We start from the raw sequence: 22,153 nt of genomic DNA on the forward strand, positions 1-22,153 counted from the left end.
GCAGGGACAAACCATTCTTCTGACTCGTGCCAAAATGCCTTAAAGTGCGCGAACTGTCAGGGTGGGCATGCAGTCTACTCCAGGTCGTGCCCACGTTGGCAAGAGGAGAAACAAATCTTGAGAGTAAAGGCAGAACAAAACATAACATACAGGGCGGCGAAGGCACAGGTTGAATTTCAAAGAAAAGGTACTTTCTCTGAGGTGGTGCGCAGGGGGGTGGCACCACTCAGAGTTTCAGTGGAGACTCAAACGTCTGAGCCTCCACCCCACACCCCCCAACACGAAAAGCAGGACACGGAAGTGTCCCTTCCAAGTTCCCTGGCTTGCCAGACGAGCAGCCAGGACACTGCCTCAGCTTCCTGTGAAGCTGATGGCACGCAGTCTATTTGGGACGGGGCCACACAGGCCTCGTCTCAAGATACACAACAAAACATGGAGGTGGAGGACGACGACACTCTGTCACAGAAGTCGTCCTCCAGTATGTCAGGTGTTTCCTCTGTTGGAAAAGAACAAAGAGAGAAAACGGCTAGCAGAGGTAGGGGAAAGAAAGTAAAAGAGACACCGAAAATGCCTCCACCGAGAATTACTCCTCCCTAAACTAAACTTTCATGCCCACACACTCCAAGTTACACATCCAAGTTATGATAAAGTCGTTGCTACTTTTTTCCTCCCTTACCTTCCTAATGGGTGCTGGCACCATACTTCAATGGAATTGCCGAGGTCTTTTTTCTAACTTGGATGACGTTAACGACTTGTTTGAGGAACACAATGCAACGTGTTTCTGTCTGCAGGAAACCTACTTAAATCCAGAAAATTTCAACCCCTTTCGTAGGTGCAATATATTCCGAAAAGATCGTGTAGGCAGAGCACGTTCGTCGGGTGGTGTAGCCATTGCCCTTCCTCGCTCTGTACCTGCAATGAATATTCCGCTTACAACAGACCTAGAAGCTGTTGCTGTCCGTGTGTGTCTTGAACAGACTATGACTGTCTGTTCATTATATCTTCCTCCTTCAACTTCCGTCGGTCAGAGAGAGTTTGAAAAGTTAATTGACCAGCTCCCTCAGCCCATGATGATTTTAGGCGACCTCAATGCGCATAATCCCTTGTGGGGCAGCGCAAAGGTTGATAGCCGTGGAAAGATGGTGGAGAGAGTTCTCTTTTCAAGGTCACTTTGCCTCCTAAACACAGGGTCAACAACCTACCTAAACTCTGCAACACAATCCTTCTCTGCTATTGATATCTCTCTTTGCAGTCCTTCCCTTTTTTCCTCTTTAGATTGGAGGGTGGATCACGACCCGCGTGGCAGCGACCATTTCCCAATTGTTGTCACATTTCGTGGCCCCACCACCAACATTGCAACACGCCCGCCTCGGTGGAAACTACAAGAGGCAGACTGGGACCTTTTCACCAAAGAGGCCAATATCTTGACCCAATCTTTTCAACATCTTCATGTTGACGAGGCAAACACTGTAATTACAAATACTATTATAAATGCAGCTCAGCAGTCAATTCCACAAACAAAAGGTAACCTTCCAAGACGTCCAAAGCCATGGTGGACGAGTGACTGCGAGAAGACTCGCAAGCAACAAAATCGGGCGTGGGGTATTTTCAAGAGATACCCCACAAGCACAAACTTACTTCTTTTCAAGAAAGCTCGTGCAAAGGCACGTTGGACAAGGCGTCAAGCCAAGAAAGATTCTTGGAATAATTTTGTGTCGTCCCTGAACTCAAGCACCCCTTCTAAAATAATATGGGACCGGTTGAGGAAAATTAAGGGTGACTATATCAGTTTTTCTATTCCTTTACTGCAGGTAAACGGTACTGTTTGTCAGAACATGGAGGAGCAAGCCAATGTTCTCGGTGAACACTTTGAAAATGTGTCGAGCTCTTCACATTACGCTGATAACTTCTTGAGAGTTAAACATCATGCCGAAAAACAGAACATTTCAAGTGGCACAGGTGATAGGTGTGCCTATAACCAGCCCTTTACAATGCAAGAATTACTCAGAGCCTTGTGCTGCCGTAAAGTCGCAGCACCTGGCCCTGATCGTATCACTTATTCTATGCTCAGTCATTTATCAAATACCTCTTTAGAAAGCCTTCTTGATTATTTCAATCTTGTCTGGCGAGAAGGATCCTTGCCTACCAACTGGAAAATGGCGACCATCATTCCTCTACTCAAACCTGGCAAGGAAGCTTCGGATCCAGCGAGTTATAGGCCTATTGCCCTGACCAGCTGCCTTGGAAAAACCTTCGAGCGCATGGTCAGTGCCCGGCTTATGTACTACCTGGAGGAAAATCAATGCCTTGACCAGTACCAATGTGGGTTCAGATCCTCCCGTTCTACTTCAGACCACCTCCTGCGCTTAGAGACTACCATAAGAGAAGCATTTATTAGGAGGCAACACTGTGTTTCCATATTTTTCGATCTTGAAAAAGCCTACGATACAACGTGGCGATACGGCATTCTAAGAGACCTGCACTCCCTGGGTATACGCGGCCGGTTGTTTCGTTGTATCTCCAACTTCCTTCAAGGACGTATGTTCAGAGTCCAACTGGGAGCTACGCTGTCTCGCCCGTTCGTGCAGGAGAACGGGGTCCCACAAGGCTCCGTTCTCAGCGTTACACTGTTTATAGTGAAAGTGAATTCAGTTGCGAGCGTTATTCCGCCATCAATCAAGTATTCCTTGTACGTTGATGATTTACAAATGTCATGCTCAGCTTCAAGTATGGCTGTTTGCGAGCGACAGCTTCAACTGACTCTTAACAAGCTAGACAAGTGGTCGTGTGAAAACGGCTTTAAGTTTTCACCGAGCAAGACGGTCTGTATTCATTTTACAAGAATTAGGGGTCTATTCCCAGAACCCACACTCAAAATGAGCGGCCAGGATATTGCCGTTCGGGATGAACACAAGTTCCTGGGAGTAACTTTTGATAGAAAGCTCACCTTCTCAGCACATATAAAATACTTAAAAGCAAAGGGCCTCAAGTCTTTAAATATCCTGAAAATCCTGTCACACAGGTCTTGGGGTGCCGATCGCGAGACCCTTCATCGCATATATATGAGCACTGTGCGCTCCAAGCTAGACTATGCATGTTTTGTTTATGGGTCAGCACGACCTTCTGCCTTAAAATGTCTGGATACAGTACACCACCTTGGCTTAAGGTTGGTGCTTGGAGCTTTCAGGACGTCTCCAGTTCAAAGTCTCTATATTGAAGCAAATGAGTGGTCTCTAGAAAGGCGACGCTTTTATCTTGCAGTGTCGTATGGACTGAGAGTACGAGGATACCCTCAACACCCCGCTTTACCCTGTGTGGAGGGCACCCGTTTTGAACGGTTGTTTATTAACAAGCCCAGTGCTGTTGTGCCTTTCAGTCTGCGGTTTCAACGCGACACCGAACACTACGCTTATCTGAGCTACAGCCTGCCTTCCTTGCAATGTAGCAAAATGCTCCCTCCCTGGCAACCTGCTATAGCATGCAATATCGCATTGTTGAAGTTCAACAAACGGGAAAGTCCTGCTGTTGAAATACAGCACGAGTTTGAACTTCTCAAGGAGAGCTTCGGTGATCACACTGAAATTTACACCGATGCATCGAAGACCAGTTCAACGGTATCATGTGCCATGGTGTCTGGAGACTGCACAAAATCCCATTGTCTTAGCAGTGTCTTGTCCATTTTCAGTGCAGAGATGTACGCTATTGTGGTGGCACTCAACCATGTCTTACAAATGCGCATAATATCTTCTGTTATATATACGGACTCGCTTAGTGCCGTGCATGCAATTAATACTATGAAAACTCACAAAAATCTTCTTGTGAGGCGTGCACAATACTTAGCGAGTGTCGTACAGGGTAGAGGTTACACATTAACATTTTGCTGGGTACCTAGCCATGTCGGCATAAGTGGAAATGAGAAAGCTGACCGCGCGGCAGCCTTTGCCCGGGGAAGCGATGTCACACCTTTTGAAGTTCCCTTATGTGATCTACTCCGTCAGTTAAAGAGAGTCATTAATAAAAAATGGCAGGACTTCTGGGAAGCACAAACAATCAACAAGTTGCACACCGTAAAACCGCACATTGGAAAGTGCGTGCAACACTTTCAGAGCCGACTGCACGAAGTTTTGTTTAGTCGGCTCAGATTGGGACATACTTTCTTGACCCATAGGCATTTGTTACAAGGAGAGGACCCACCAGCGTGCACAGAGTGTGGAACTGACCTGTCCATTTTACATTTACTTATTAGCTGTCCTTTTCTCGAGGTACATCGTCAACGCCATTTTTCTTTCCTCTATGAACGCTGTGTACCTCTCCATCCAGCATTGCTGCTGGGTGATGAGGCCCTCGTTCCTTTTGAAAATGTTTTAAAGTTTTTTAGAGATGTAGGGATTATTAATGAGTTATAGTGTCACAGTTACTCTTTTATGCAGAGGTTTACACACCTTTTGAATACTTCAATTTTTTATCCTTTTAAAACAATCAGTATATTTTTAAATTAAATTTATTTTACACATCAGAGTTTTGGCGCATTATGATCTTTGTTGTCGTTGCGCCACAAAACTCCCAATCATCATCATCATCATCATGTTACAATCCCAGTATAAGGGTATAATATGAGCCGTCGCGAATATGTCTTTGGCACCATGATTAAATGCGTTTCGCCCCTTTTAAAAGGCTCAGGTGCAGCCTTTTACGGATTTTGCGGTTGCCTCTGTTAGAATCCCAATCGAAGGACAATAGCATAAGCCGTTGCGAATATGGCTTTGGCACTGTGACACAAGGGGTTTCTACTGTTTTAAGTGGCTCTGCTACTGCCTTTTCCGGATTATGCGGTAGGCTCTGTTACAGTCCCAGTAGAAGGGCATAGCATAAGCCGTATATAGTATCACTTTGGCACCATTATATAAGTCGTTTGAGACGTATTAAAAGTCTCTGCTGCAGCCTTTTTCAAATTTTGCCGAAGTCTCTGTTACAATCCCAGTATACGGGTATAATATGAGCCGTCGCGAATATGTCTTTGGCACCATGGTTAAATGGGTTTCGCCCGTTTTAAATGGCTCAGGTGCAGCCTTTTACGGATTTTGCGGTTTCCTCTGTTGCAATCCCAGTAGAAGGGCATAGCATAAGCCGTAGATAGTATCCCTTTGGCACCATTATACAAGTCGTTTGAGTCGTTTTAAAGGACTCTGCTGCAGCCTTTTTTCAAATTTTGCAGAAGTATCTCTTACAATCCCAGTATAAGCGTATATTATGAGCTATCGCGAATATGTGTTTGGCACCATGATTAAATGGGTTTCGCCCGTTTTAAATGGCTCAGGTGCAGCCTTTTACGGATTTTGCGGTTTCCTCTGTTACAGTCCCAGTAGAAGGGCATAGCATAAGCCGTAGGTAGTATTACTTTGGCATCATTATACAAGACGTTTGAGTCGTTTTAAAGGTCTCTGCTACAGCCTTTTCCAAATTTTGCAGAAGATGCTTGCCATTGTAGTATAAGGGTATAATATGAGCCGTCGTGAATATGTCCTTGGCAGCATGATTAAGTGGGTTTCGCCCGTTTTAAAGGGCTCCTGTGCAGCCTTTTACGGATTTTGCGGTTTTCTCTGTTAGAATCCCAGTCGAAGAGCAATAGCATAAGCCGTTGCGAATATGGCTTTGGCACTGTTACACAAGGGGTTTCTACTGTTTTAAAGCGCTCTGCTACTGCCTTTTCCGGATTATGCGGTAAGCTCTGTTACAATCCCAGTATAAGAGCATAGCATAAGCCGTATATAGTATCACTTTGGCACCATTATACAAGTCGTCTGAGTCGTTTTAAATGTCTCTGCTGCAGCCTTTTTCAAATTTTGCAGACGTCTCTGTTACAATCCCAGTATAAGGGTATAATATGAGCCGTCGCGAATATGTCTTTGACACCGTGATTAAATGGGTTTCGCCCGTTTTAAAGGGCTCAGGTGCAGTCTTTTACGGATTTTGCGTTTGCCTAGAGTCCAAGTCGAAGGGCAACAGAATAAGCCGTGTCGAATATGTCTTTGGCACTGTGACACAAGGGGTTTCTACTGTTTTAGAGGGCTCTGGCTCCTGCCTTTTCCGGATTTTTCGGTTGCCTCTTTTTGCAATCCCAGTAGAAGGGCATAGCATTAGGCGTAGATAGTATCACTTTTGCACCATTATACAAGTCGTTTGAGTCGTTTTAAATGTCTCTGCCCTAGCCTTTTTCAAATTTAGCAGAAGTTTCTGTTACAATCCCAGTATAAGGGTAAAATATGAGCCGTCGCGAATATGTCTTTGGCACCATGATTAAATGTGTTTCGCCCGTTTTAAAGGGCTCAGGTGCAGCCTTTTACGGATTTTGCGTTTTGAAGGTCTCTGCTGCAGCCTTTTTCAAATTTCGCAGAAGTCTGTTACAATCCCAGTATAAGGGTATAGTATGAGCCGTCGCGAATATGTCTTTGACACCGTGATTAAATGGGTTTCGTCCGTTTTAAAGGACTCAGGTGCAGCCTTTTACGGATTTTACGGTTGCCTCTCTTAGAATCCCAATCGAAGGGCAATAGCATAGGCCGTTGCGAATATGCCTTTGGCACTGTGACAGAAGGGGTTTCTATTGTGTTAAAGGCTCTGCTGCTGCCTTTTCCGGATTTTCCGGTAGCCTCTGTTACCATCCCAGTATAAGGGCATAGCAAAAGCCGTAGATACTATCACTTTGGCACCATTATATAAGTCGCTTGAGTCGTTTTAAAGGGCTCTGTTGCAGCCTTTTTTTTTCTTCAAAATTTTCAGAAGGCTCTGTCACAATGCCAGTAGAAAGGCGTAATATGAGCCGTCGCGAATATGTCTTTGGCACCATGATTAAATTTGTTTCGCCAGTTTAAAAGGGCTCTGCGGCTGCATTTTCCGGATTGTCCGGTAGTCTCTGTTACAATCCCAGTAGAAGGGCATAGCACAAGCCATTGATGGCACGGCACGTCTTTGGCAGCGTGATACAAGGGGTTTTGCTGGTTTGAATGGCTATGCTTCCTCCTTTTCCGATTTTCGCGGTCTCCTGTGCTATGATCCTAGTAGAATGACAGTATAAAGCGTTCATAATATGACTTTGGCAGCATGACACGAGGGGTTTCGCTCCTTTAAGAGGGCTCCGCAGCCATCTTTTCCGAATTTGGCGATCGCCTGTGTTATAACCCCAGCAGAATGAGACAGCGTAAGCCAATAATAACACGTCTTTCGCTCCATGATACAGGGAGTGTTGCCCGTTTTAAAGGGCCTTCCTGCCGCTCTTTCTGAATTTAAGCGTCGCCTTTGTCGCAATCCCAGTGGAAAGGCGTAGCATAAACCGTCACGAATATGCCTTTGGCACCATAATACAAGAGGCTTCGCCCGTTAAAAAAATGTGTTCGCATCTGTTACAATCCCAGGAGTTGGACACAGCATAAGCGGTTGATAATATCTCTTTAGCATCATGATGAAAGAGGTTTCACCCTTGTTAAAGGTTTCGTTTTAAAGGGTTCTGGTGGCGCCTTTTCCAAATTTTGCGGTCACCACTGTTAAAATCCTAGTAGAAGTGCTTAGTATAAGTTGTTAATGATACCTTCGCACTGGGGAATGCACCAGTGACCCTTTGCGGTGTATTCCTTAGACGCCCCTGCCCTCATTGGCGTTGGAAAAAGGTTCTTTTTTCTACCTTTTGCGAAGAAGTTGGCAAGTGATGCAATGTTTCAGAAGCAGATTTTGGGTCAACTTTGCCGTCAAGGATATTTCTTGCGCGTAGACGTGCAAGCGAAGCATGGACTTCTCCATCCGTGCGGCACTTCGAGAAAAATTGATTGATTATCATGAACAGCGAAATACAAAATGCTTCGTGTATTTTCATCTATAAAATATTTTCCTCAGGCTTCAGCACCTGCGCTGTACGCTCAGCCACGCTGTCCGCAACCCCTTGTGCCCGCTGCCGTGTAACTGTGCGCACTGCCGGAGATTAACCCTGCAAGTTCACTTTTCTGCCTCATTATCTTGGCAATTTTTTCCTTGCCATATCGCCGCGGCTCTCTCATGCTGAATTCAAATGGCAGATATAAGCTTTCGGCCCGTTGCGGAAATCGTATCATCATCGAAGAACAACGTCAATTTCTTCTTTTTCAACTTTAACATCGTAAAAGTGCTGGGCAGTTTCATTTTAAATCGAACAACGTGTGAAAGTCGTATTTTTTAATTCGCTCAGAAAAAATATATGTTAGAGGACAGCCCAAATGACGCAAATCGCGCCACGTGCGTGGAATAGTTTCCGCGTGGGAGAGGAGGAAAGTCTGAGACTGCTTGAGCGTGCTTTCTTCTGGACCGACTTTCACGGGATCTAGCACCGCTGATTTTTTGCCTAGGAACTGGAGGTTTATTGTGATTATAGGCTGCACCATAGACACTGTCGACAGCCACCCACAGAACTCTGAGGGCCACAGATTTTCTGTTCAAAAAGGCCAAACTTTGTTACCAGTTTGCTTCATGACGGAACGTCTGAGGACATCGGGCGTAGTGTCATTCGATAGGTAGGCACATGGTAGGCGAAAATTGCCAATGTTGCATCTCAATTTTCTCAAAAATGCCATCTTCGATTTCCTTGATTATTTTTGAAAAGGTGGCACCGTGTCTCTACTTTAGACCCCAAGTGAGACAATCTTTTATTTTTACCTGAGAGACAGGCAGCGATTTTTTTATTTTTTTTGCAGGCAGTGTCCACGAAACTGCGGCCTTGCGCGCCCCATCCACGAGCACGCGACCTTCAACCTCTTCTTTGCTACACGTCTCCCGTTGAGAGAGAAATCAATGACCACACTGCGTGAGCTTGTTGTAGTGTCCCCAGAGCATCACTTTACGTTTACCCAAGGGTCTCCCAGTTCCGTCAGGCTCATTCAAACCATGGGAGAGTACATGAGTTGCCTGTGAGCTCTTGACGAGAAGCTCAGTCCGACGAACATACCGACAAAGCAGTGAGAAGAAATGAAGCGCTTCGTAAAGATCTTTACTCACTGGTAACATTGTAGCTTTTGTTCCAGGTTGCCGCCAGTCCCCCAGGCAGTGTGAAACTCACGTCCATTTCATTGGTAAAAGAACGTTGTGGAAGTTTCGAAAAACGTAAAATGTGCCCATGGCGAAACCCATGCAGATGATGTCTGCCACCATTGGATTAGCATCATCCGATAGCTTTATCATGACATTTCACATGATGACATGAAGTGACTAGGTTCAAACGAATTTTTTGTCCACCTAGTATCGCAGAGCCACGAGTGGTACGCGATAATTTTGCATGTTCGATCTTAATTATTTCTAAAACGCCAGAATATTTTTCACGATTTATTCCACAAGGGCAGAATTATGCCTGTACTCTGCGCTGCTGGTAAGGTACCTTTTCTCTTTTTGATTGAGACGCAGGGCTACCTTTCCGTGGAGCGATTTTTCCGCAGAAAGGCGCTCCTCGTATGTTTACGAGCGCGTTTTACTCCGTAGTCTTTGCTTTGTAATTTATTGCCCAGATGTTGCATTGTGTACTTATTTTGCACTTATGGTACGTATGTTTATTTTTTCCTTTGGAGACGCAGGGCAATACTTTCGTGGGAGCCTTGAACTTACTATTACGTACTTTCATGGGAGTCGCACGCACGACGTGTGCGTACGCGCGTATGCATATTCACTACTCTCCCGCACATGTGCTTGAGGCAATGCACATACGCACGCTATGAGGCTGTCCTGCGAGTTAATATTAGGAAGGCATAACTACTGCCACATGGGACAGAAAGTTACAACACCTGAGGATACAAATTTGTGGCCGCGTGGTTGCAGCCGTCTCTTAGCTTGGGCGCAATAAGTGATAGTTCCGAAGCTGTGCATGCTATATTTAATTAGTTTCATGCCCCGTAGCGTTATTTCGGAACCACGACGAGTACTACAAAGCCCGTAAGACCACTGTGATGACAGTATGTTGCTGCTCTCAAGTATAACACGTTCGCCCTCCACGAGCTGTGTCAGTGCCACCGTAGGAATCAAAATTTCCGACAGAACAACGCACAACTAAAAACCTCGTTTCCGGTAGCCGAAAGTACCTTAAACCCTCGGTGTTGTCTTCAGTAATCCTTTTTGCATCCATGCGCTTGAACCCCAGACACTCTATATCATGTGAAAGGTCATGTCTAAAGCTATCGGATGATGCTAATCCAATGGTTGCATCCATCACCTGCAGGGGTCTCGCAATGGGCACATTTTACGTTTTTCGGAACTTCCACAACGTTCTTTTACCAATGAAAAGGATGTGACTTTCACACTGCCTGGGGGACTGGCAGCAACCTGAAACAAAAGCTACAATGTTACCAGTGGATAAAGATCTTTAGGAGGCGCTTCGTTTCTTCTCACTGCTTTGTCGGTTTGTTCGCGGACTGGGGCTTCGCGTCAAGGGCGCACAGGCAACTCATGTACTCTCCCACGGTTTGAATGAGCCTGACGGAACTGGGAGACCATTGGGCAAACGTAAAGTGATGCTCTGGGGACACTACAACAAGCTCACGCAGTGTGGTCATTGATTTCTCTCTCAACGGGAGACGTGTAGCAAAGAAGAGGTTGAAGGTCGCGTGCTCGTGGATGGGGCGCGCAAGGCCGCAGTTTCGTGGACACTGCCTGCAAAAAAAAAAAAAAAAAATCGCTGCGCGTCTCTCAGGTAAAAATAAAAGATTGTCTCACTTGGGGTGTATAGGAGAGACATGACGCCACCTTTTCAAAAATAATCAAGGAAATCGAAGATGGCATTTTTGACAAAATTGAGATGCAACATTTGCAATTTTCGCCTACCATGTGCGATTCTCAAGCTAATAACACATAAACCACTGGGCTGAAAAAAATGAACTTTACACAGAACGAAAGTAGTTTCAACGTCCTATCGAATGACACTAACCTCCATGTCCTCAGACGTTCCGTCATGAAGCAAATTGGTAACAAAGTTTGGCCTTTTTGAACGTTTACGCCGAGTTTGGCATTTTTTTAACAGAAAATTTGTGGCCCTCAGAGTTTTGTAGGTGGCTGTCGACAGTGTCTATGGTGCAGCCTATAATCACAAAAACCTCCAGTTCCTAGGCAAAAAATCAGCGGTGCTAGATCCCGTCAAAGTCGGTCCAGAAGAAAGCACGCTCAAGCAGCCTCAGACTTTCCTCCTCTCCCACGCGGAAACTACTCCACGCACGAGCGTCGGACGTGGCGCGATTTGCGTCGTTTGAGCTATCCTATAACATATATTTTTTTTCTGGGCGAATTAAAAAATACGACTTTCACACATTGTTCGATTTAAAATGAAACTACCCTGAAAGTGGCGGGTTTTTCTTTACTACTTTCCCTATTTTTTTTTCCATTCGGAGAGGGTTTATGGGAGTAGCTGAATTATCCCTGTTATTAATTTTGTCAACACTAACATCAACATCAATTTCTTATTTCTTGCTGTGGCTGGCACTGCACTAGCATCAATTTTTGTTCAAGACGTCAAGAGATGTGATATCATCAATATGAGATCCATAAGATGAGACGAGATGAGATCAATAAGATGACATCAATATCATCAATAAGACGTGATATTTCGTTCAAGACGTCATATCACCATGTAATTACTTAGTCTATATATCGTTCGCGGACCCTAGCTGTTTCCCTTGCTGCAGCCTTAGAACTCACATTTGATCAATTTGTCCTTCAGAAGGCAATCGTATTGCCAACTGTAGGAGGCGCCAATCTGCCAATTTCATCCGGCAATCTCTCGATATCTGGAAAGTCTCCTGCTCGTTCCCACAGTTATACATCACGTCTTATTCTTTCACTTACGCACAAGTTCCAGGGTGTGTTATGTGTTACCCGGAATGCTGCTCACGGGACTATTTAGTATAGCAGGTCGCTGGCATGCAGTTGGTATGTTTATATCGTGTGCCTTGGACTGCCCATTCTGTAAGAACTATGTGAGATTGCGCAGATACCAACACGCAGAGTGCGGATAGTACCCGTGAATTTGTGCACTCAGAAAATGTGCAAGGTGGGTGAAACAGGTATGAGCAAATGCAAGGATATAAAATACAGGGGAAAATATTTCAATTAAAAATGACGGATCAGATGTTACCAGATGCAGCTGCAAGTGTGAGAACTCGTCGACTATTGAAAGGAGTTGTTCATGCCGAATTCAATCTGTCCTACTCCTTGTTGATAACTAAGCCTTTGCTCACCATAGCCATACATAGTTAGAGGGGTTCGTGGTAACATTGACAATAGACAGCTTTAGTCCATCGTACGCTACCGCCTTTGCATACGTAAGGGATAGCGCTGATGGTTCTAGGCACGCTCATAACAGAAAGAGAGCTTCGCGCAGTGCGTAGAACCACCAACGCTATCTCTTACCAACGATATCTCTTACGTACGGTATCACCTTTGTCTACGATGCACTAAAACTCGCGTCCGCACGGTACTTGCGCTTACATGATCCTCGATAGCACTTGGTCTAATCCCTGTATTACGTATTCGCGTCGATACATCCGCACATAAATGATCATTACGTCTGTTGGAAAAATCCGCATGCCGAAAATGTTACGTTAGAAAGTATTTACTCTTCAGCATAGAAACTGCTTAGGAACTCACCCAGAATTGTCCAATAAAATGCAGTTATAAAGGCACAGTAATGCAGATGACGACACACAACGACGCGGACTCACTGCGAACTCTCTGCGAACTCTCTGCTATGCCTCCCCCTAATGTACACTGGCACAGACATTAGTAAGTTTTAGTGTATCGTACAGCATCACCTTTGCGTACGAAAGAGACAGCGTTGGTGGTTCTGCCCACGCAGAAAACAGACCAAGAGCTTCGCGCAGTGCGCAGAAGCACGACGCTATCCCTAACGTACGCAAAGGTGATAACGTACGTTGCACTAAAGCTATTGTTAATGCTTATCTGCGGGAAGGTGGTGGTAACGTGCTATTTCCGAGCGATCTGCCTATCTACCTGCCTGCTTGGCGGCATGTTGCTCGGGAGGGGGTTCTGCCTCCTGTCCCAACTTTATGGGGAACTGTCCCAATATTTGTTTCAAAGAGCCTGAGGAAACCCAACAAAGAACACCCAGATAGCACAGCCTCGCAGTCTCTGCGTGATATGCCAAAACCGTAGCCACTAAACCACGCGAGATGGTTAATTTGCGGGGATAATGCGAGTATCTGCTCGTACCGCGGTGCACCTTTCTATACCCGCTGCCCTTTTGTAACCTTATATTTCGATCTCCATTCCAGGATATCGCGCGGTTTCGCGGATATTACAGCACCCGCGCACAACTCCGGATGCAGTCTGGAATTCGGGACAACGCATAGTGGGATAATGCGGTTAGGTCATGCGTTTTCGTGTACCGGTGTCTTAATTTTTTTTCTTCTGTCATAATCGTTTTCTGTGAAAGTGAACATAGCCTTCCGTTGTGTCATATTCATAACAATATCCATTTCTATTTCCTGAATTCTAAAACCAAATCCAGACTGGGAGCACCACATGACGGAGAGAATAATGCCAGGTCCTGTAAGTTCTCCGATGGCTACATTATGGGCTACAACAACAAAAGCGTCAACCATTACACCTTTTCTGTGTGCAGTCAAGACACTATAAGGGCACATCTCAAGTGAGTTGCTGTTTACTGCATTTGACATTGAGTTAAAGAACGTTACTCGAATGTTAGTTGTTTTTTTTTTGTTTTTTTGCATTATGCGCAAACTCATAATCACACTTGATTTCACAAAAATCTAAAACTTCTGCACAATAATGCCAGTGCAGTCTAGGCTCACATAGTATATAAAAAACTCAATAAATATAAATAAATAAAGAAGAGGGACGCCTCCAAAGCACGTAACTGGGCTTGTACGAATCGTTCCTTTAACACCGAAGCGAATTCGGAGAGAATAGATACATAGCCAAAGCAATGGTATGCAACTCTCGTATATTTTTTAGCATCCTCAGAAGTGAAATTAGTTGTCTTTAACGCATTTATCCGCTCAAAATTAGAATATGCTTCAGTCATATGGAACTCCTGGCAAAGGTTTCTCGTTCAGAAATTACAAACGAAGGCTGTGCGCTTTATTTTCAATAAATATGATAGGGATTCTAGCATAACAAAATTCAAAGTAGAGTGTGTTATTCCCTTGTTAGAAGCAAGACGTAAGATACACCGACTGCAATTAATGCACGAACTTTATTCACAACAGAGTCAATACCTGCGTGCACCGTATTGCGCGTCTGAACGCTCTCATCCCCCTTGCAGGTTATATGTTCCTTTAAGTCATAATTATTATTTTAAATTCGAATTAATATTTAAATTCTTTATCGATATGTTTTAATGATTGGAACTCGTTGCCAGCTATTTTCTTTTCGATAACCTAAATTCTTTTAGAGAAATGTGTAATGAACTGTACTTATTCTAGTTTTGTTGTTCGTGTTGAATTGTTTGTATTTCACGTAGTTATTTGCGTTTTTTTGTGTGTTTTCTGCCTTTGCCTGCACCTCACTATCCTGCCTATCCTCACTGGTCTGCACTATCTTATGTTATCCACCTCTGCATTTCTCCCCCCCCCCCTTATGTACTGCTTTTGGCCCTTAATGTATTGAAATCCAATGCAATGAAATACGCACCTGATAGTTATAAAACCTAACTGAGTACGGAGCGAATTGTTGGCAGTGGAGCGAACGATTGACGGTGGTGGTACCGTGGTGTTTCCGAGAGAGAGAGAAAGAGATTCGTCTGCCTGGCGGCATGCGAGTCGAGTGGATGGTGTGCCCTGGGCCGACCTCACAGGGAACTGTGCCGGCATTTGCCTTCAAGCATATGACGGAAACCTTACGAATGATGGCATTAACACAGATGCACATCGACTTTTTGGAAGCAGCACTCGTCAACGTTGTCATCTAGCATCGCGCCACACTGACGTGTGTTCGGCTCTATCATCGACATCCACAGAGCATTTGCGCCGGGAAATTTTTCCCGTGTGGTACTGATCCGGAACCCTCATCCGCCTTCAAGTATGGGGGGAGCACGGCGGAATGACCGCAGTAGATCACGGATGGACCGACGCCACTAAGTGAATTGCGACCTTGCGGCTCCGAAGCACAAGGACGCCTGCACTCCGGTAGGATGGGCTTCAGAAACGTACCCACTCGATGATTATATGAATGACGTGGAAAGGGGCAACAACGACGCAAATAAACCACTCCACTTTAGTGACATATAAGAACGATCGGACAGAAAGTATTCCGGTCGTTATTACACCCCCACACCCTGAGTTCTCCTTCTGGCGCGTGAATCTAAATGTAGTTACGTAGGACGTTTTGCAGCCGCCCAGGTGCCTGCTGGAACACACTGTTTCAATACGGATGATTATGTTCGTCTGCTGTCGTAGGCGTCGGTGGTCAGGTCCGCGTCCCAAAGCCGTATGTGGCAAACAAGGGGAACATCAGTCACGTCCCTTTGTCTTATACGGACGAAGTGATTGCATTCTATTGGAGGACCTCGCGGTAGGGTCCGCCCGGCGATTGGTCAGACGCATTTCCGTGCAAGATGGCCAGGATCAGTATATTCCTCCCAGGCATGTGCTTTTAACTTTCGATACAAACGTGAAACTGTTACCCTGCGTTTCACTGTTTACGACGTGTGCGAATATGACGGGTCTCTCATGCAATGTTTTTTTTTAAGTGGCAGCGTTTTTTTTCCTTTTCACATTGCTCCAACTACAGGGGCTCCACTACATGCACGGTGTGTGAAGAGTGACACACGTTGGCTCAATTATCTGTAAAGCTGCAGCATAAATGTGGGATGTCTCTGGGCCATCATGCAGCTTCCGGTTCACGGTGCATACAAAAGAAAATAGCTATTCGTCGCTACCAACATGCTGTTCTACCATGGTCTGATAGCTCGGGTAGACATATCCTTACGTATGCTCGTAACACACCTACTAAAACTGTTTCGAGGGGGGCCGAACTTCTGAAGCCACCGCCTGTCCCGCATCACACTGCCCACTCATAGTCATGATGGACATTGTTTATTCAACTTTGACTCATTCCCCCTGCGGGCTGGAACACAGATGGGCCATCTGTGCTCACGACGGTTTGTTCTCCACCTAAGCGGCTCCACGTGCTACTCGGCGTCACCGTTAAGGATCTCGACATTCAGGAATATCGTCGCAGCGAATACCTCACTCATATTAGCGGCTTATATTCCCGTCTCAAACCATTCTGTCTTTCCCGAATGCCCTGACCTCTTCATGGACTTACACTTACCCTCACGACTACAGAGAGTGCAAACTGCTTATGGGCCACTGTTCCATCTATTGTTAGCATGTACATTCCACCGTGGGTTGCCTTCCTGCTTTTGGGTATCATAGATTGCAGGAATCTCTTCCCATGCAAGGGTTCCAAGCCTTGTGCCGATAGGCCGAGAGAAGGGCCAAACAAGAATAATTGCGAAGCGACACCATGGGTTTATTACGTTTCAAGTCAATTCCCACAAACTATACGGAAAGTCTAGGGTCCTCTGTTATACCAGCCCAGCAGAGCTATGGCCGACTAGCTGCAGAACGACTACCAAACTGTTTTTGTTAGCCCTTAGGCGTGACCTTTGGCTTCTTCTTCAGCTTCTTCTCCTTGCCGGCACGCGTATTTCGAAACCCTGACCGATACAGAAGAGCGGCGGCGGCAGAAAACCGCGAAAACCCGATGCGTTTGCTGTATGGACGCCGACGCCGACGGTGGCTATTTGTAAATTGTACGCATCGCCCACAGGGCAGGGTGGAGGGTGGTGAAATGTGCCGGAGAACGAGGTTAGGTTGGAACACGCACGTAATTTTGAAGTTCTTTACTATGTGTTTGGATTACAAGCAAGGGTGGGTCAAATTTGACTACCCCTTGGACTGTAGATGAGACGGAACGTTACAAAGTTATAGTTAAAACCAGGCAGACATTCGAAGAATCTGTTACGCCATATAAAGCAAGAGGGCAACAACTTTTACTTTGAACGTTCGGAAACTGTCACACAAGGAACAGTATGTCCTGTCGCACTGTTAATGTCAATGTCGTTCTTTCCCTGTCTGATTTAGTATGTTCCTCGGCCCACATTCGAAGCACATCAAAACAGTCTCTTGCGTCAAAACAGTTATCATTTAGGAGACTTCACTAATAATTCATATGCTGTGAGTATAAACAGGGTGCGTAGTACTGATCCACTGTACTGAACTGTCAATACGCTGTGTCATGCTATGTGTTGCTGTAGAGTGTGTAATGCCAAGGCTGAGACATACACTGAAGGCAGGAACACAAACAGGCTATCTGTATTTCAATGCAAAAGTGAAGACTATGTTGTACTTATTATATCTCCATAAGCGTAAAAAGTCAAGCTACAAATGTCAGCACACACATTTAGACAGGTCCCAATAGTTATTATACTCTAGGAAATTTTTGTAAATTTTGTTATGTTTTGCAACATCAACAACAGCAACAAACTTGCAGGCGAGTCAATCGAATGACAGATGTGGCCTGACTTGTGTTGAAGGAAAACGATATTGTGCCAAATAAAGAATAATGTAGTATACAGAATAATGTAATGATTGGATATTTGTAATAAAGAGACAGAGATTGGAATCGAGCAGCATTGCTTTGACACTTGCATGAGTGAGACTGACTTTGAGGGCTGGCTGTCGCTGCATGGAGCTCTTCATCGGAGTGGGCTTAGGGGACCTACAGTCAGGAAACAAGTGTGTGTTGTTCACACTTGACACATGTATTTCAGTCGAAACTGGGAAATTAATTCTGTATGTCTTAGGCTGGGTTGCACTAGTGCAGATTAGATCTCCGTAAACTTGAGAGTGCGGTGCCATGGACTGCGCAGGCAATGGCTCATTATTATATGGTCACTAATTAAATGAAAATTCTAATATTTAAATTTTACTTGGGACACTTTTGGGACGTCTGTTTTACGTATCGGAACTCTGAACCTTCAGTGAAAAATATTTAAAAATAAAATTATGTTGGCAACTGGTGATTTTCTCAAGTTATCAGTTGGTTGCAGTTTACACATTTTTTGTACAGAGCAGTGTCCAAAGCTATCTTACTCAGCTCGCTTGATGTATCTATCGCATGTGCATTTGTCTGTCACACAAACAGAGGTAACGAAGGATAAGACAGCGTTCACACAGGCCAACTTTCTGCACCAACTGTACATTCATGACCGACTCAAATTGGAGGGAATCTGTCACCGAACGAAACCTTCAGAAATTGGTTGTGCATTGGCAAGTCAGCGAGAGAAGCATTGTCTCATGACTTATGCCCTCACTTCCAATGGTGATTCAATTTTATTTGTGTCATAGTGCCATAATACTATTATTAGATTGCATTGGTTACGAATTGTGGAGGTGGAGCTGAAAAATAATAGTTGTTAAAAGGTCAAAGCCACAGAAGCATCCCAGTTGGCATTTCTTAAGAGAATGTTGTTCTCTTGGTGAAATAAGATGATGTGAGATTGTTTGTCTGCGGAGCTGCCTAGTTTGGTACTTGTGTATACGCAGATGGTACCGCCTCGAAGTTGGCCTGTTGGTCTGTGTGAACACTGCTTAAGGTGCAGCCACAAGGTATGCTTTGGAATTCTTCTCAACCTGACTTGTATACAGCAATGGCGATGATGTCATTTCGCAGGTGAGACAGCACAAGTGCTGTGCACCAGTTCGGTAGAGAAGAAGAATAAAAAGCGCCCCCCCACCCCCTATGTGTGAACCACGCGGATGAGCACAAAACTGACAGCAGCCAAAAAGCACATTGTACAGTGCTTCACGCAAGAAATACATAAACAGAATCCAACTAATAACTCGAAAAAGTCACTGAGTGTCAATGCAGTTCGTTCTCAGAATATTTTTTGCTGAAGGTCCTGGCCCGCTTGCAGGAAACTTCTGCTACGATGCTAACCTTGAGGCATTTCCTTTAACACAGCTCTTGCAGTACATTTCGCTTATAGGAAAATTTATGTCAGTAGCATGTGATACAAGCACTAGCAAGGCTGCGCTAAAGGGAATTCCTCAAGGTTAGGACCCTAGCAGAAGTCTAGTGCAAGCATGCCCAGGTACTTACCCAAAAGTGTCCAAAGTAAAATTCAAAAGTTGATATTTAACTAATTATTGAGCGTATGCAAATAAACCACGCATTGCACAACTCATCTTTAGCGATAAGAAAGCTCTCCAATAGCACCAACTCTTTATGAATTATTCAGACTGGGGACCTTCATGAAAGAAGTCCAAAAGCAATGGGACGTGGACAACAAAAACAGGAGTAACAATTAAATGGGGTGTTTACACTCTGGCAGTTTATTCCATGTAGGAGCTGCAGTTTTTGAAATCTAATCTGCAATATTGTAAATTGTGGTAAGTAGACTTCTGGTAGGACTTCTCTATACCTGACTCACATGATGTACGGCCATATTTAAGTATGTTTGGTATCAGAGGGGTAGTGATTCTATTAGTAAACGTATTGATGACACATAACAGATTCTTCTCATTTAAAAGACGTTACCTGTAGTAATCAAAATGCATGTAAATCCTGTAAAAATATGCCTTATGAAAGAATAAAAGGTGCCCTGTCTAATCCTTATGCACGAAAAGGGGGGCCGTTCCACCAAAGCCTCGAGATCAAGAGGAAAGTCTCTTCTCCTGCACCTACCTTCCAACACCTGCGTACATACAGACATACATTATATCAGTGTAAACAAAGAGGTTGGGTTGATAGATCTGGTGGTTATGATGTTTTCATTCTCATCACGGATGCTTGTGCTTGATCAAAAGTTGACTGCATTCAAAAGACAGAGCTTTTGTTAAAAACTTTACACCACTTGTTTGTTTTTCTTTCCTTTTTCTTTCTTTCCTGGGAATAGGAAGCTGCCATAGCTCACTCTAACCTGTCCGTCCTATTTTTTAATATAATAAACGTATCCCCCCTCACACACACACACACACACACAACTATCCCTTGATTTTACGAAAAGTTTGCTTTGTAGCCTGTATGATGGCTGAGACCTGCGCTGGGTTCTGCAACCGCGTATAAGACTATGCAGTATAGTAATAATACATAATAGTATATAATTAGTTACATTATTAATATTAATTTAACAATAATCGTATAATAATGAACAAGAAATATAACAGAGCATGTGTGAGCTTGATCATTTCACTCAACAAAATGGTTGCTATGACTGCAAGACATGAGCTTTATCAAACACAATTGTGTTACAACATTGTAATTGTTTCTTCATCTGTCTTTCAGATAATTTAGCAAAGACAAGTGGTGTCTTGTATTAGACACAGGAAGCATGACAGTAACAAACAAACAATAATGTCCTTTTATGTATTTGTCCTTTCTATGTGTTCCAGTCTCAGAACATCAATTGTCTCATGTTCAACTGATGCCGCTCGCGTCGATCCCGTCGTATGAATGTGTGTATGAGTGAGCAAAAATGTAAGAGTGAAAGGAGGATGAGTGAGATAGAGTGGCTGGTTTGTCCCTTCGGATGACACACCCTTGGAAGTCGCTGGGGAGGTCTGTTAGCTTAGCTCAATTGGTAGAGCCCTGGACCGGTAATCCAGAAGATTTGGGTTCGAGTCCTACAGGTGGCTAGCATTCTCAGGTACCTCCATGTTTCATCAATAATGTGGTTGCATGACAATAACTTGACCTACAATCACTGATAGAGCAGCATCAATGCAGGCAAGCTGGTGGACAAACTGCATGGTAAACAACCCGAGGAATGGGCAAATGTTGAAGACAACACGAAAAGACTGCATCCTGTCATGTTGTTTTCAGAGTACGTCCATTGATGAGGTCTGTTTACCACAAAGCATGACCTACAAGATTTCAGAACAGTCTGCGTAAACTTCTAAAATACCTTTTTGCGGGTTTCAAAGAATGGTGCAGTACAAAAGCAAAAGTTCATCTAGCATCACATTGCTCTGCCCTGAGGGCATAAATAAACAAATCAGAAGGAAGCAGCATAACGAAGCAAAACGAATGGGCTGGCCCTGCATGGAACTTTTTCATATGGGCATAATTGCAAGACGTTGCGTAGAACACCAAATTACAGTAGACTCATTAATTCAAACCCCAGGTCATCACATATTTTTGTTCAAATTGTCATAAATTCCTCCAAATGTATGTCGCAGCTCACATTTTTTAGCATTTCCTCTAAAGAAGTGCTATTATAAGTGGCAACACAAAAAGCAGGCTTGATAATAAATAAAAACAAAATAATAAAAATTAGTTATAAAATAAAATAAGATTAATTAATAATAAAAAAGCAGGCAAGTTAATAATTGCAGAGATATTCAAAAGAAGCATGTCAATGGTTACTAGCTTAACACGTTAGTCCTCAAAACTAAATGTCTGATGCCACCTAAAGCCCAAGCAGTAAGGGTGCCTTATGTGCCTGGAGGTGAGCATTATGTTCAAAGGAGGGTGTCTCAAGAGGTGGCGTCATCAACATGTGGAAGCCATCTTCTTCCAGTAGGAGGTTTTCACAAGGGCATGAAAAATGTTGATTAGGCAAAAATGCCATTCAGTTAATAAGCTTTTCAATACACTGAAAACTGTGGGCTAAACATGGAGGTGACATGAAGTTTGTCTGAAGTATACAAAAGTATGAATTATCGTAGCTCGAGGTAATGATAGAACACCTACATTAAAATGTAGCAGGTACCAGACAAGTTGTTGTCGGTTGTTCGAGGTCTATCTTATTAACTGCCGTGAACTTGCCTGGGCTGCCCGATATGTACCGCATGAAAGAGGACCCGCACCTGGGCCAAGCGGTGCACATGAGGTACAGTCCTCAGCCATCAGGTATATAGTTCGCGACTACTGCGAAATTCAAACGGTACAAGGGCTCCGAGACTCATCCGTACCGGCTAGGTACCTTTTAAACGCGGTCTATTACAGCTGTACCCCATGTGTACCGCGTGTTTCCGGCGCATGAGTACGAACGCCTCCTCACGATATCCATGCGCTGCAAAACTATTTCGCGTGATTCCGAACACCAGTCAATAAATTTCCTTATGCAGCAGTGCCGTAATGGATCAGCACTATCATTCTATCAAAGAAG

At 44.3% G+C, this 22,153-nt stretch overlaps 1 protein-coding gene across 2 annotated transcripts in view; it reads left to right on the forward strand.

The window, feature by feature from the left end:
- LOC135368769 (venom metalloproteinase antarease TserMP_A-like) overlaps positions 1 to 22,153 on the forward strand; it is a 186,602-nt gene that overhangs the window by 115,259 nt on the left and 49,190 nt on the right. For both annotated transcript variants that reach the window (XM_064602288.1, XM_064602280.1), the window contains one exon: positions 13,523 to 13,663. In XM_064602288.1, coding sequence (XP_064458358.1) covers positions 13,523 to 13,663 — 141 coding nt within the window. The remainder of the gene's footprint in view (positions 1 to 13,522; positions 13,664 to 22,153) is intronic.

This window comes from Ornithodoros turicata, chromosome 1, assembly GCF_037126465.1.
Source record: "Ornithodoros turicata isolate Travis chromosome 1, ASM3712646v1, whole genome shotgun sequence".
NCBI classification, from domain to species: domain Eukaryota; kingdom Metazoa; phylum Arthropoda; class Arachnida; order Ixodida; family Argasidae; genus Ornithodoros; species Ornithodoros turicata.